Source organism: Choristoneura fumiferana, chromosome 27, assembly GCF_025370935.1.
Source record: "Choristoneura fumiferana chromosome 27, NRCan_CFum_1, whole genome shotgun sequence".
Classification (NCBI taxonomy): Eukaryota; Metazoa; Arthropoda; class Insecta; order Lepidoptera; family Tortricidae; genus Choristoneura; species Choristoneura fumiferana.
This window is the reverse complement of record NC_133498.1, coordinates 5,581,987-5,596,769: the sequence shown is the minus strand read 5'-3', so window position 1 is coordinate 5,596,769 and position 14,783 is coordinate 5,581,987. Positions and strand designations below refer to the sequence as shown.

Genomic DNA, 14,783 nt, shown 5'->3' with positions numbered 1-14,783 from the left:
TTTTTAAGCAACGATTGGCCGCTCCTTAAATTGACCCTTTTTTGCGTCAAGGTTTAAGAATAATCTGAAGGTAATATCATTTCAATCCCCCTTGCAATTATATATGTGGTTCGATACTATCTTACTAAGTATGTCATATAATATGACTCATATTCTAGTAAGTATGAAGTGTGAAGCAGATTGCACAGATATATTGCCATTGTATATTATGTGCGATGTTTCCTAGAGATAAAAGCTGTTTTCTACTACGTTCACTAGGTTAGGATAGTAGATTTTATCACGAGGGATTGAAATGATATTTTTACAACGAGGGTTCTTTTTTAAATCCTGAGCGGAGCGAGCAATTTTAGAGAAGAATCCTGAGTAGGTACAAGGAAAAAATATTTTACTGCCGAGTGCACTCCACTTTTTAACTCGCCCTATGAAAATATATATTTTTTGTTCGACTGGATGGCAAACGAGCAAGCGGTTCTCCTGATGGTAAGAGATCCCATAGACACCTGCAACACCAGGGGATTGCAGAGCGTTGTTTAAATTTATATTGTTGCCGCGATTTAGCTGGTAATTAGATTGTGTATTACTCCATACCGTGCCCAGTTTCAGAATGGGACTCGTCTATTTCCATGGGTGTTGTACAAGGCGAGTATGGGAAGTGACGTGAAAGTGGGCAGCAGTGCTCTTTATTGCCAACTATGAACTCCGGACCTCAGCACTGCGACACACACGCGCTGTTTTTCCAAGAGAGTCGCACATGAAGTTTATTTATTTGCGTCAGTATTAACACTTTCAGGGGTTCATTTGCACTTCTGCTACTCATTTGTTTTTTTTATATAGAATAGGATTCATTCCAAATAATCCATTAAATATTTTCTCATTTCATATTAATCTTTTCTTATTTCATTCTTACCATGTCACGAATAAGTTTTTTTTTCTTTTTTCTTTATTTTTTCATTTTTATTACGGAACCCCCACACCGTTTGTGGTCGCTCGAACATTCGAAGCACATTACATCACCATATTTGTCACACTCTGTTTGCGCTCGTGACGGAGTAGCGCCAGATCTCAAGCCTGCCCTCGATGCCTTGGGAGCGCACGCGCTGAATGAACTGTACAGGTCGATTCACAAAAAGCTGGCATGAACTGAACAAGTGAATGAAAGTCTGTATGTTATACCTAGAGCCTCAAAGAATATGTGTAAAACAATAATATGTGTATTGAAAATACAAACTGAAATATAGATGCACAGAAAGACCAGAAAAATAAGACCAGCACTGAGAATCGAACCCAGGTCCTCGGCATTCCGTGCCACGTGCTATACCGCTACACCACTGCTGGACAACGGTACAGACATATCTCAGCTTGTTTGTTTCTTATTTAGCCACTTAAGCAGTGACGCTAGCGACATCTATACCGTAGCCCTCATGGAGAAACTTTCGGCACTCCATTGCCCGGATAACAGATTGCAATGAGGGCTATCGCGTATGAATTCGCCACTAGAGGCGCTAGTGTAGCGTGAGGTCTCCGAAATGTCAAATCTCATAGTTTTTGGGTGAGCTACGTGGGTTTATTTATAATTAGAATAAATTTGTGAATATTTTGCAATATCTGAAATTAATTATAGCAAATATGCGTTCCGGGGCAATGAATGTCTGTGTTTTGAGACAGTTTTGTCTTTCGGAAACCTTTGTCCTCCTTTTTTCCGAACAAAACGGGGACTATGCAACACTGTGGCATGCTCAATATTTTTATGGTACGGTTTTAAGGTGTATTAAATATGATTTTAATCTAAACTTTGTTTTCACGCCCGTAATAACAGACGTTAAAAGCCATACTTAAAAACCTCATGCAACAGTGCGCCATCTAGTGAGACAAAAAACGATATCCCTCATTAAGATAATACAACACCCCTCTTTTTGCGTTGGGTTAAAAATGTGCGTGAAATAGATGTGCGTGCCCTTGGATAGTTTTTTTTTAATTGTGACCGTGCGACGGCGGGGGCGCTGGTCGTTTATAAAACGCCTTCTATTAAACAATATTTAATTACTTATTTAATGATGCCATTTAATGCTTTGCGTCAGGTTTAATTGTTACTTTCACCTACAAATTAAAAGTAATTATGTTAATTTCATTGGTAATTAATATATCTATTGCAATACGGAACCCTCGTTAGAAATTATAATTCTTGTTTTTCTGAACCTTTCTAGAACAAGTTTAATCCTACTAATATTATAGTAATGGTTGTTACTACGTCACGCGAAAACGGTTGGATGGATTTGTATGAAATTTGGTATTTAGATAGATAGAAGTCTAGGATAAAACATAGGCTACTTTTTATCCCAATATTCCTCGGATAAAAACTCGAAATAACAACCGCTGGGTTTAGAGTCATGAAATTTTGTACAAAATCTCGAAGCTTAGCGCAGTTGTTCTTAATGCAATGTTGACGAAAACTGCGATGTAATTTTGTAAATTCCACAAGAATTTTGGTTCGTTACTCCTTCACTCTAAAACAGCTGGTCGGATTTGGATGAAAATTCTATAGCCAATTCGTAAAAATGTGACCGGAAAATGAGGCGGATCAAACGCTCGAATCATCGCCCAAACTGGGCTGTTTCACCATCCATTGTTTGTATTCTGTGTGCCTATCATGTATTATTCATGTTGGCAAATAAATCAATCTTCTTCTTCTTCTTCTTCTTCATTTATTAGTGTTAACTGACGGTTAGATGTGATGCCGTCTCTATTTGTTTTGTTCGAATAGACGGAGATGGCATCACATAACCGTCAGTTAACACTAATCAATGGATGGTGAAACAGCCCCTTACTGTCACGAGAAGACCACGAGATGAATGATGTAGATATTTTAAAAACTGACAAATATTTCATTATTGCGTTTATGTTGTAAAAATCGATTTACACGCGAAAGTAAAATGGTGCGAACGATGAGCTGTCAGTCGGCCATTTTCGGCCGCGTTCCAATTTCAAAACACTTTCGTTTTCGAATCGAACGGACGTTACATATTGAAGTGGGTATTACGTATTAGTAGTATGTAAATAAATTATCATCATCATCATCTTAGCCTATACCTCCCACTGCTGGGCGCAGGCCTTCTCTCAGAATGTGTGGTTAATCATACAAAAGGTTATTTGGAATTAGCTATAGGATTTAGGTATGCTTAAGCGTTTTTGGGGCTCCGTAGCAAAAATGATCAAAACGGAACTCTTAATAGATTCGCCATGTCTGTCTGTCCGTCCATCCGCGACTTTTCTCAGAGACTATATCAGTGCTAGAGAGCTATAATTTTGTACGAATATATGTAGCAACTACCTATGCCGAAAAAATGGTAAATTAAAAAATTAGGGCTCTCCCAACCCTATAATCTGGGGTATCGTTGGACAGGTCTTTTAAAATCATATGGGGGGTTGTATGGACGGTTTTTCGATTCAATGAACTATTTGCGAAATATTCAATTTTAAAGTGTAAATTTTCATTAAAATTGAATCCACCTCTCAAACCCAAACCATTTTAAAATTTTCAAAAAAAATTATGATGGTAGTAAATATATCAAACTTGCAAGGAAGACTATAACGGAATTATTAGTAGTTTAAGAATGAATAGCAGCATAAGGTATAAAATATACCTAAACTTGGAAGATTCCATACAAACTACAAAATCCTTAGAAAATATGACTTGATTTTTTCGTAACGGCTACGGAACCCTATCATGGGTGTGTCCGACACGCTTTTGCTCGGTTTTTGTTTCTTTATTTGTAGCTATGTAGTTGGAAGTAGGTATAAAATAAAGTCAAGCATTAGTTTATGCATTTGCGAAAAAAAAACAACCTTGCAATTATTCCTTGCAAGTGCAAGGTTCCATGTTTTGTTGGTAACAATTAGTATCCTATTTTAGTACTTAACTATTAGCAATTAAGTAAATTTATGAAAGAATGGCATGACTGTTTTACTGATCGACATCGTACAGCCTAAATGCTGCGCTGGAGTTTAAGACAAAAAGAAGCATAGTTATATCTCAACACAACAACAAATTGGTGCAAGTAAAAAAAAATCAAATCATTTATTCATTAAATAGGCTGCAATGGGCACTTTAACACGTCATTTTTTAAACTGCCAGCAACATTATAACTGACATTATTCACTTTTTTTTCTGTACCTGACTGAATGCTCCTCTCATCCACTCAAAGGTTGACTGGTAGAGATCCCTTACAGGGATAAGTTCGCCTTTGTACATATACATATCTCATTGTTTGCCAATTGTGTTTGTACAATAAAGAGGTTACATACATACATATGTACATACATACATAACTGTAATTTAATCACCGAATCCGGTCACCACGATACAGGCCTAGCCTAGTGTGGGACCAACATATATTTATAACCCCATAGTATATAAATGAAATAAAAATGGATTTTTCACAATTACTACGAGGCTTGTCATACTCGTAGGGGCAGATCCGCGTGTACAAGCTGGTAATAATTCCTTCAAACCAATAAAAAACTAATAGGTAGGCTGTTTGTCAGTCTTTGTACCAAGAGTTTATTTAATTTACTCAATATAGCGATTCTTCTTTCGCTCAAGAAAAGGCGACATACTTCGACTAACATAAAACAACAACAAAAAACCTCTAGTTTTCACTAATACCCATAATGAACCTTTGTGAAATTGCCCTCCTTCCGGTCAATTTCTTTGGCCCTATCAAATACCAATTAGTGGACAATTTTACGCAACTCAGAACGAAAATAACCTTAACAAATATCATTATCTCCTACCAATAGTACGAGCTAAATTAAATTCTATTCCATACAAAATAAGTCCAATCTCACAGTCCAGCAGAACAATTAAACGATAATTCGTAAGTGATAAAACTTTGCTTATCAAAATTGGACTTAAACTGTTTAAATTTACGTTCGATTTGGGTTAGAGGAGAGTGGTGGTTGTGACGTTTTTCTTGCGCCCGCGCGCTTGTTTTGGAAAGCTAAGGCGAAAGTTGACGCCTTACGATACTTGGAGTGTGACTTGATGCTAGAGTGACAATACGATCGAGATAACCATTTCCTGCTAATTTGAAAAATGAATGAATATATGTTTAAAATCTAGTTCAAAGGACCATATCTAATCCGGTTCGAAGGACCAAACGAGATCTGGCTCGAAGGACCAAGTAAAATCTGGTTCGAAGGACTAAGTTTGATTTGGTTGGATGGGCAATTAGATGCCGTTTTGGGTCATATTAAGTACAGCAGAACGCAAAAATATGGATGTAACCCTTCAAAAATATGTGCCACAAACTCTTATTTCGACGTAATAAGGCCGTGGTAACATCTTTTTGAGTGGTTCAAATAGATACATATTTTTGCACTTGACTGTACCAACTAGGTACGTTTTGTTTTAAATACAGTAGACTACTTACCCAAATTTGTAACGTTTTTACTACAGGTTTAGGTATCGTAAAAAAAGTAACGCTTAGAAAAAAAAACTTTAAAATCTGGGCAAATTATTAGCACTTCTGTGGTGTTTTTTTTTAAACGACAATAACTATACCAACCCCCTGTTTCACCATCCATTGATTAATTTTATCTGACGGATAAATGTGATGCCGTCTCTGTTTGTTTTGTTCGAATAGACGTAGACGGCATCTAGCGTAATCAAAATTCTTGCGACTTGCCCTTCCGTTGGGCTAAATAAACGTGGAATGATAATTGACGTTTCACCAAGCAGTCAAAACATTAATATTCATCCAGTATGGCTTTTTTTTAAATAGACTGGATGGCAAACGAGCAAGTGGGTCTCCTGATGGTAAGAGATCACCACCGCCAAAACATCTGCAACACCAGGGGTATTGCAGATGCGTTGCCAACCTAGAGGCAAGCACTGCTGCTTCACGGCAGAATTAGCGAGCAAGATGGTGGTAGCAATCCGGGCGGACCTTGCACAAGGTCCTACCACCTGCAAAATATGACGTAGAAAACAAACCTGTTTAAACTAATTGACGATTAATAATGTAATTCGCCACGATTACGTTAACAAACTTATTTTAATACGTTAGACTAGTTGAACAATAATTGGCTTCTTAAATTTTTTATTTGATTATAACGATCCTTTTAACGACAAATCATAATGGGACCGTAATTTAACTAATTGAAGTAATACCTAAATAACATTAATGTGACGCCCAGGATAGGGTTCCGTAGCCATTACGAAAAAATCAAGTAATATTTTTCTAAGGATTTCGTATTGTGTACGGAATCTTCCAAGTTTAGGTATGTTTTACACCTTAGCCCATATAATTTTCCTTGTAAATTTTTAAAAGATACCATCCTGATTTTTTTTTCAAATTTTTCCATCCATTTTAGACTTTTGGAGCGGGGGACGCACGAATCTAAGGAAAAATTGCATTTTAAAGTTGATTATTAATGAAAAATATATAAAAATCTGGTCGGAAGGACCATGTATCATCTGGTTCGAAGGACCAAACGAAATTGTCTCGAAGTACTAAGCCAGAAATTCATGAAATAAAATCTAACATTGATTCTGTAACAAAAATATTTAATACTAGTGCTTCGCACGCTTAAGCCATTTAGATCCAGCAGTTGAATTGAAATTCCAGGATTTTCCTATATTCCCAAAATACATCGTGGTTTTCAACGACATTGCATTAAAACAATCCTACCAAATGCCATGGCGCTAAGCCCAGCGGTTGAATTAAAAAAAAAAAAGATTCCGTAAGGATATCATGATAAAATAAATCCCCCCCCCATCCCTGCCTATATACGTCCCACTGCTGGGCACAGGCCTCCTCTCAGAACAAGAGGGCTAAAATAAATATCATGGGCAATTGTCACCAATTGACCTAGTCCCAAGCTGAGCACAGCTTGTAGGTACTATGGGTACAAGGCAACGGACAAACATACCTACATAGATAACCTCCTAGTGCCCATGTCAAATTTCTGATATATGAACATCATACATGTCATTTATGATCAAGAAGCGATATTTCTCATAGCAAAAATCAAACATCAAGGGGATTGAACATAAGTTTTATCGACTATTTCAGTTATCGATGTTATCGAATCGACTCTTCTTGTTATCGCCTTGTAACATTATTATGTAACATTTGACCTCTTTGATAAGCGACTTGTATCCATATTAAAATAAAATAAATCGCGTCAACGTCACATATTATGACATTTATGTTGCTTGAGTTTTTCTAAGTAATTCCCGTGTTATTAAAATGGTAAATCCTAAAAGAAAAACGATTGACAAATAGATAAAAAACATCCCTTACTTATTTACAACGAAGATTCTTCAAAGATATACTGCTTTAAATATAAAATTAATTTAAAGAAGCTCAAGCTCTTTATATTTTAATTGTAACTTACTTAAAAATCGCTATTTTAAAAGTACCTACTATTTTCTGTTTTATTAATTGCTGAAATATTTATCGATAGTCGATAAAACTTATGTTCAATTCCTTTGACGTTTGATTTTTGCTATGAGAAATTCCGCTCCTTGTTTATGATAGAGTTTGAAGTACAAATTACAATAAGTCCTTTATAAAGGACTCTGGGCGTTAGGAGGATAAATATATACTCAAATACATAAAAGTACCTTGTCTCAATTAATTTAAATTTCATTTAAATTCGTCTACCTCCGTTTTAGCGTGAAGGAGTAACGAACATACATAAAGTCACAAACTTTTGCAATTATAATAAGTAATAGTAGGATTCCGTTATTAAAAGTCTGCTAAAAACGTATTCCGAAATAGAGCAGTAAAAAGTTAATTACAATGCAAATCGTTAAAATTGTTAATTGAACATATAAATGACCACAGTTAATGCTTGCAAATTACGTAAATAAAAGCACCTACGTCACAGACATTAAGACAAATTGCATTTTAGGCGGTGACATAACACCGTTTCACAGATAATGGCAGCCGATTAAGCGTTATTAACTAATTGCATTCAGAATGGCAACATAGCAGGAAAAATATTCAGAAAGTGAAAAGGCGAGACGCAGCGAGGTGGCTCTTACTTCCGACTGCTTTTGCCCGCCGCACGGACGTATCGCGGCGAAATTAAAAAAAAATGAGGCCCGGCCTTATTTAAAAAAAAGTGTCAAGCTCCCAAGTGATGTGTCAAAACGGAACCAATGGATTGGATAACAAACAAAATTTCAAAATTAGAAGAAAAATTCAATGTGCCAGTATGTTTCGCTTATTTGTTTTTTTTATTGTGTTCGGTGTTGTGTGTGGCCAGATAGAAAATGATGTGTTGACTCTCGAAGACAATTTAGATTTAAAAATAAAAGACGACGAAATGTTAGAGAGGAGAAGACCAGTGAACGATCAGGAGAAGGATATTCTTATGTTGGGTGCGTTGGGGCGGAGGAAAGGATCCTACCAAGGCTCATATGGATCGTCGCAGGAGGATGACTCCATAATGGATTTACTGGGAAAAAGTGAGTACTTTAATTATCTTAATTTTAAGATGGTTTGAGCTCTGAATACGTTTTTTTTTTACATTTATGAAAATTTTCAAACTAAAAATAGTCCATTGTGTCTAATCTAATTTCAAAACACAAAAGAAAATACAAATAATATATCAAAAAATATATTTTCAATTAATTAAGTAAATCTAAAGCACACGTGCTTAATAATTGTGCTAGCCTACATTGGCCCCATGATTTTTAAATATGAAGAAATAGCGTAAAAAATCTGAATGTAGTTCTTGTAGAGCCTAGGCCCTCTTATTCAGAGAGGAGGCCTCTACCCAGAAGTAGAACCTAATAGTCAACCGTTTGTCATTTTTTATGTCAGTACCTGTATCAAAATAAAAATTGTAAGGATCAATTGTCACATTGATTTGGCAGTGAATATACTTTGAAGGTAGTTCTTGTTGAGCCTAGGAACTCTAGGAACCCAGAAGTAGAACCTGATAGTCAACCGTTCGTCATTTTTTATGACAGTACCTGTATCAAAATAAAAATTTTAAGGATCATTGTCACATTGATTTGGCAGTGAATATACTTTGAAGTTTTTTAATAGGTACAGTCGAGAAATGAATCATGTAGGTACCAGATTTCTCGACTGTACAAACTTCAAAGTCTAAGTCAAGTCAAAATATCTTCATTCGATTTAGGCTATAACAAGCACTTATGAATGTCAAAAAAAAACTACTGACGGCTCGGAAAAACCTCTGTTTTTTTAAACAGATTTACAATATTTATTACAAGTATTTAACACAACTTCATTTTTAACACAGCAGGTTCGCTATTTAAAGTAAGGGATCCCCAATGCGGATCGGAATTATTAATTATTACCAAATTCTATGCGGGCGGAGCCGCGGGAAAAAAGCTAGTGTATATAAAAAATTTAAAAGTTTTGTATGGGAGCGTGCCAATAGGACCTCAACTAGCAGGAGGGAATTCGTCAACGGATAATAGTTGTCTTGGAATTTGGTACGGAAATGTATTTAGTTTAGATTACAATGCAAGTACAGTCAACTAAAAATACAGTCAGTGAAAAAGCTTGTATTAAAAGTGAATTTTTTAACAAAAAGTTGTCTTTAAACTTTACGGACTTTACCAACGTGAAATCTTAACCCAGTTTCTTGAGATCGTAAACAAAATATCATTATTACTTTCTCACAATAATGTCATTATCGAAATTATAAGAAGGTACAATTAAAAATGAATTAGATCGCGCGTCGGTAATGACATCCGGTGACGCACCACAGTATAAAACAGTAGATGATCTACAAACACCACTGTCTGATATAAAAAATAATCAAATTATGATCAAAAACTTTTATTAAGTTGCACTGTTAAGAAAATAAAATTATTCATAGAATTATTTAGACGGCCGGATGGCCAAGTGGTTAGAGAACATGACTACGAAGCTTGCGGTCCTGGGTTCGATTCCCGGCCGAGACAGATATTTGTTTGAATGTCTTTATCGATTTAAGTATGTTTATCCCTTGCCTAGTATCCATAGTACAAGCTTTGCTTAGTTTGGGACTAGGTCGATTTGGTGTCAAGTGTCCCATGATATTTATTTATTGAATATAAAACATTAAGTAAAAAGTCACAAACCAATTTTTAAGGTCCATCAAAAAGACAGGAGGGTTCGGAAAGATATGAATATTCATGAAATAACGGATCCTTAGAATCAAAAAACTCTCTAACCGCATTTTCATACTAACAACGCTTGAAAATATTCATTTATAAAACTACATAATATTAAAATTACTTAAAAAATTATATCAAGTTCAAGTAACAACCTTCATTTGACATTGCTTAATTTTCTTACAAAAGACATCAACGCGCTTCGAGTTTTGTACAAAAAACCATGAGCGAAAAAATCATTACGTAAAAGTAACTAAAATAGGCTCAGTGGCCTATTTTCGCAAGAAAAAGGTAAAAATACAGTTATTTTGTTTGATCTTAATCAACATTGCAAGAATTAATCACTTATCAGTAATCTCGTTCGATCTAAAATGTTAAGCAATGTTTAGTTCAAGCTGGTTTTTGGGTGGGTGACCATTTTTGTATTATTAAGGTTCCGTAGTCAACTAGGAACCCTTACCTATAATTTCGCCATGTCTGTCGGTCTGTCTGTCTGTCTGTCCGTCCTCGGCTAAGCTCAGAGACTGTTAGTACTATAAAGCTGTAATTTGGCATGAATATACATATCAGTCACGCCGACAGTGGTAAAATAAATAAAAAATTTAGGGTACCTCCCATAGACAAAGTGGTGGCGATTTTTTTTTCTTGACTAACCCTATATTGTGTGATATTATTGGATAGGTCTTTTAAAAACACGGGGGGGGGGGGTTACTAAGATGATTTTTTACATGTTCTAAGTTTTCTAAGTGGCAAAAACGGAAGAAGCGCTACTACTAGCCCGAAACATGTCAAGCTTAATTCGATTTAAGACGTGAGTTATCTGGTACAATAATAATATCATTTAATACAATTAGTTAAAATCAGGAATCGATGCCATCTAAGTAATCACGTAACATCACGCACGATCTATAGTGGTGAATGACCGTCGATTATTTTCACTATCGGGCGCTTACTGCGCGCGCGCACGAGATCTCGCGACATTGATTTATAGATCCACTAGTGTTTACCCGCGGTTTAGCACACGTAAATCATAAGATCCAGCAGCTGATTTAAAATTTTTGGGGTTATTTGGGAAAATTGCATAGTTCCCGCGGGATAGCAAAGGCTATTTTTTTTTATCTTTATTTATTATGGAACTTTGATCAAACGATAATGAACATGTCAGTTCCCAAAGGCCTTAACTATAAAAAACACAACAATAGCCATACGATTTAAATGAGTAACAACTCGTGCCAAGAGGGACTGACATGTCCTCCAAACCATACCATCGGATCCCCTGCCACAGGGTGGCAAACCTGCGCACGGATTATTTTACACAGAACTCGAAACAAATGTCTACCACAAATCTCACTTATCTAAAAATCCGTATACAAATCTAGCAGCCTGCGACCAAGGCTCCGACAATATGGCTTGGAAAATACCAACATTTAAGATATTGACATTCCAAATTGATTAAAACATATTCCTCTTGGCTCGAGTCCTTACACACTCCATTAATAGGTGGTAAACATCTTCAACGACATCGCACTCAACACAATTTGGAGACTCTGCCTTTCTCATTAAATGCGCAAACTTATTTAAAGGAACATGACCAGATCAAAGTCTATGCACACAAATAACTTTTGCTCTGGAGAGACTAACAGAGTCAAACCAAAGTACACGAGGAGGCTCAGACTGCATTGTCCTATACCAAATGCCCTTGAACTGAGACCGGCTGTCGAAATGCTCTTTCCAGAGGTCAGGCCAAATTCAGGAGCAATCACGGCCTCTGTTCCTTCATTAACAGTAGACGCGGCTAGTCGATCAGCATCCTCGTTGCCTACTAAGCCAATATGTCAAGGGATCCACCGAATTTTTAAACACTTGCCAGAATTTTGGAAGGAATAAATCAATTCCAAAATTCTGTAAGCCGTAGAAAAACAACGCTTCCCCGACGTACAATGAGCTATATGTTGAATCGCAACATTAAACACTTAATTTCTTTTTTTCCAGTGATCCCCCAGACGTGTCGCTACCGGGGGGCACGGTATCCCTGTGGCCTGAGCATATCCTGCGTGCTTGGGGGGGGCAAGCCCATGGACCTCTGCTCGGGGGGGATGATATGGGCGTGCTGCGTGGACCGGGACACCACTGAGAGGCCGAGCGAGGTCGCGCCGGTCGTCCATAATGCTAGTAAGTGTATTTTAATGGTTGGAGAATTCGTGGTGGTCCATATCAATGAGCTATAAGTGTTATAAGCAGGAAGGATTCATTGTTCGCAATATTGTGGATATGTCTATAAAATTAATTATGTTAGGTGATTAATTTTACATTTTTTTTTATTATAAAAGTATTTTAAACAATCAGACAAAACTTAAGCATAGAAAGCTAAACTTAAAACAAAACAATAATACAATAAAAATAACTTATAACTACAAACTAAGGTATAGACACAAGTTAATTGTTTAATTGATATGTTGAAATTGCGTTTGAATTCACGGAGATAACAATTTGCTAATCCTGCTTTCAAAATAATTACCTTAGTACAGTCAGCAACAAATATATGAATACAGCCAAAGTGCAAAAAATATGTATGTAAACACGACCTTAATGTTCAGGCAATAAAGTCCTGTATACATATTTTTGGCACTTCAAACGTATTTATATTTTTGTTCCTGACTGTACAACGTTGATAAAAATAGCAATTTTTTCACATAGTGAAGAAATAAAATTAAAAAACACGTTTACGTTATACATTTCTAAATTGTGTTTTTGTACAATAAAGAGTTTATATACAAAAAACCTCCGCGGATTTACTAAATTATCTTTTAACTTTCAGCACTTAAGTATATTTTTAATGGAAAAAGGAATAGTGTTATTTTATTTATTTCCTAGGAAACACAATTTAAGTTCTAGTAAGAAATTAACCAACTGATTAATTGTTTAATTAATTTTGGAGTCATGTCCACATTATTGCGAAAAAAACGTTAATTCATCCGATCCCTGGTTACGAGTAAGAAACGCACGAGTAAGAAACGCGTCAGTATTTTGTGTTGTGTGTTAGTTGAGTCTGTGTGACATGTGTTCATTTATGTGGATAAGGTGGGGTTTTCGTATGTTAACATATCTGTCTCACAGACGAAGCTACCTTGCACGTATAGTAGCGGAATAGCAACGTGTACAAAGTAGTTCGTTGATTTTTGAGTATGTAGAACAAGACTAGATCAAAAATAGCATTATATTTTGACTCAAAAAACATCCCAAACTTTTACGATTACAACATATAATATTAAGTACAACTTTGAGGCCACGCTAGACGACGCAAGTGATGTAGGTACTTACTATCTCATACAAAATATAAAAAAACCTTAATATAATAGGCCAAAAAGCTTTTACTTTTTAGGGTTCCGTACCATAAAAGGAAATGGAACCTTTATGAGATCATTTTGTTGTCCGTCTGTGCAGTATAAGTACAGTCGAGTTCATAAACTTGTGAGCAAAAATTTGATTAAAAATATCTGAACACAACTCTATTGTTAACGGCATAGAAGCGTCCTTGGCCACCAGTCATTTCTTACATGTATTTGACCACACAATCCTCGATGTAGTATGGAAAAGTAGACGATGTATACTTGTGGATATGAAAAGAATACAATTTATAAATTTTATAATACATTGATGAGAGATGGCGACAAAATAAGAATGTGGCCGACATTCTGATCCCATTGCCATGCCAAGCAACACTCTAAAAATGTTGGATGAATAAAGTTCGCGTAAGAAAGAGATAAAACAACGCTTGCGTCGTGTAGCGTACTCACTACCCGACTTTCCAACTATGGCTTTATTTAGGTACATGTTGTGTTAATATTTGTGTGAATAATTTTATTTATGTAATTAACAACGTGCTGTCAGCTGTTAACAAACTGTCAATTAGTACAAACCAAATACAATGTACACTTACAAACATAACTATAGAACAATTTTAGGATCCTTCGAAACGGGTATAAGTAAGAAAATACATATGTATATTGACATTGGATCACTCAGAAAAAACACAGACTTTATTACAGAAACTAAATCACTTTCATAACATTTACTTTAAAAAGGCCCTTGAGAACAGCCGGGACACTTTGGTTTTAGAAGCACTTAAATAAACTACTATTATCGAATATCGCTTTTATTTAGCTATCTATTTTAGTTTACGAATCAAAATATCCCACTAACGCTAAAGTTCGTGAGTATGTGTTCACGCTAAAGCGGCTGGGCAGATTTGGATCAAATTTGGTATGTAGATAGCTGGACATCTAGAATAATATAGTCTAACTAAAGGATTTAAGGTAGTTGCCCTCCAGGGCACTACATTTACTACCCACGTTAGTTCCACCCTGTATATTCTAAATTTAAAATGAATCCGCATCACCGAAAGTGGGTTAAATTAGTCTTTTGAGCTTCAATTCATTACTAAAAGATCAAGTCAAATAAAAACTTGTGAAAATGGGTCAAAGATTCGCACAGATTCACTAATTAGCATGTTATTAGTATTACGTACCTTTATGTTATTACGTAATGCAATAAGTGTCCCACTGTGACGAAATATACGCATTTATTTGCACACAATAGCTCCAAGAGTAAAGACTGTGCTTTCTTGCTCTGGCGCAAGTTA

General features: G+C 35.9%; 1 protein-coding gene across 1 annotated transcript in view; it reads left to right on the top strand.

Annotated features, from left to right (window-relative positions):
* Nucleotides 1–14,783, top strand: part of LOC141443436 (uncharacterized) — a 46,943-nt gene that overhangs the window by 16,361 nt on the left and 15,799 nt on the right. The window contains 1 exon segment of the mRNA XM_074108732.1: nt 12,134–12,313. Coding sequence (XP_073964833.1) covers nt 12,134–12,313 — 180 coding nt within the window.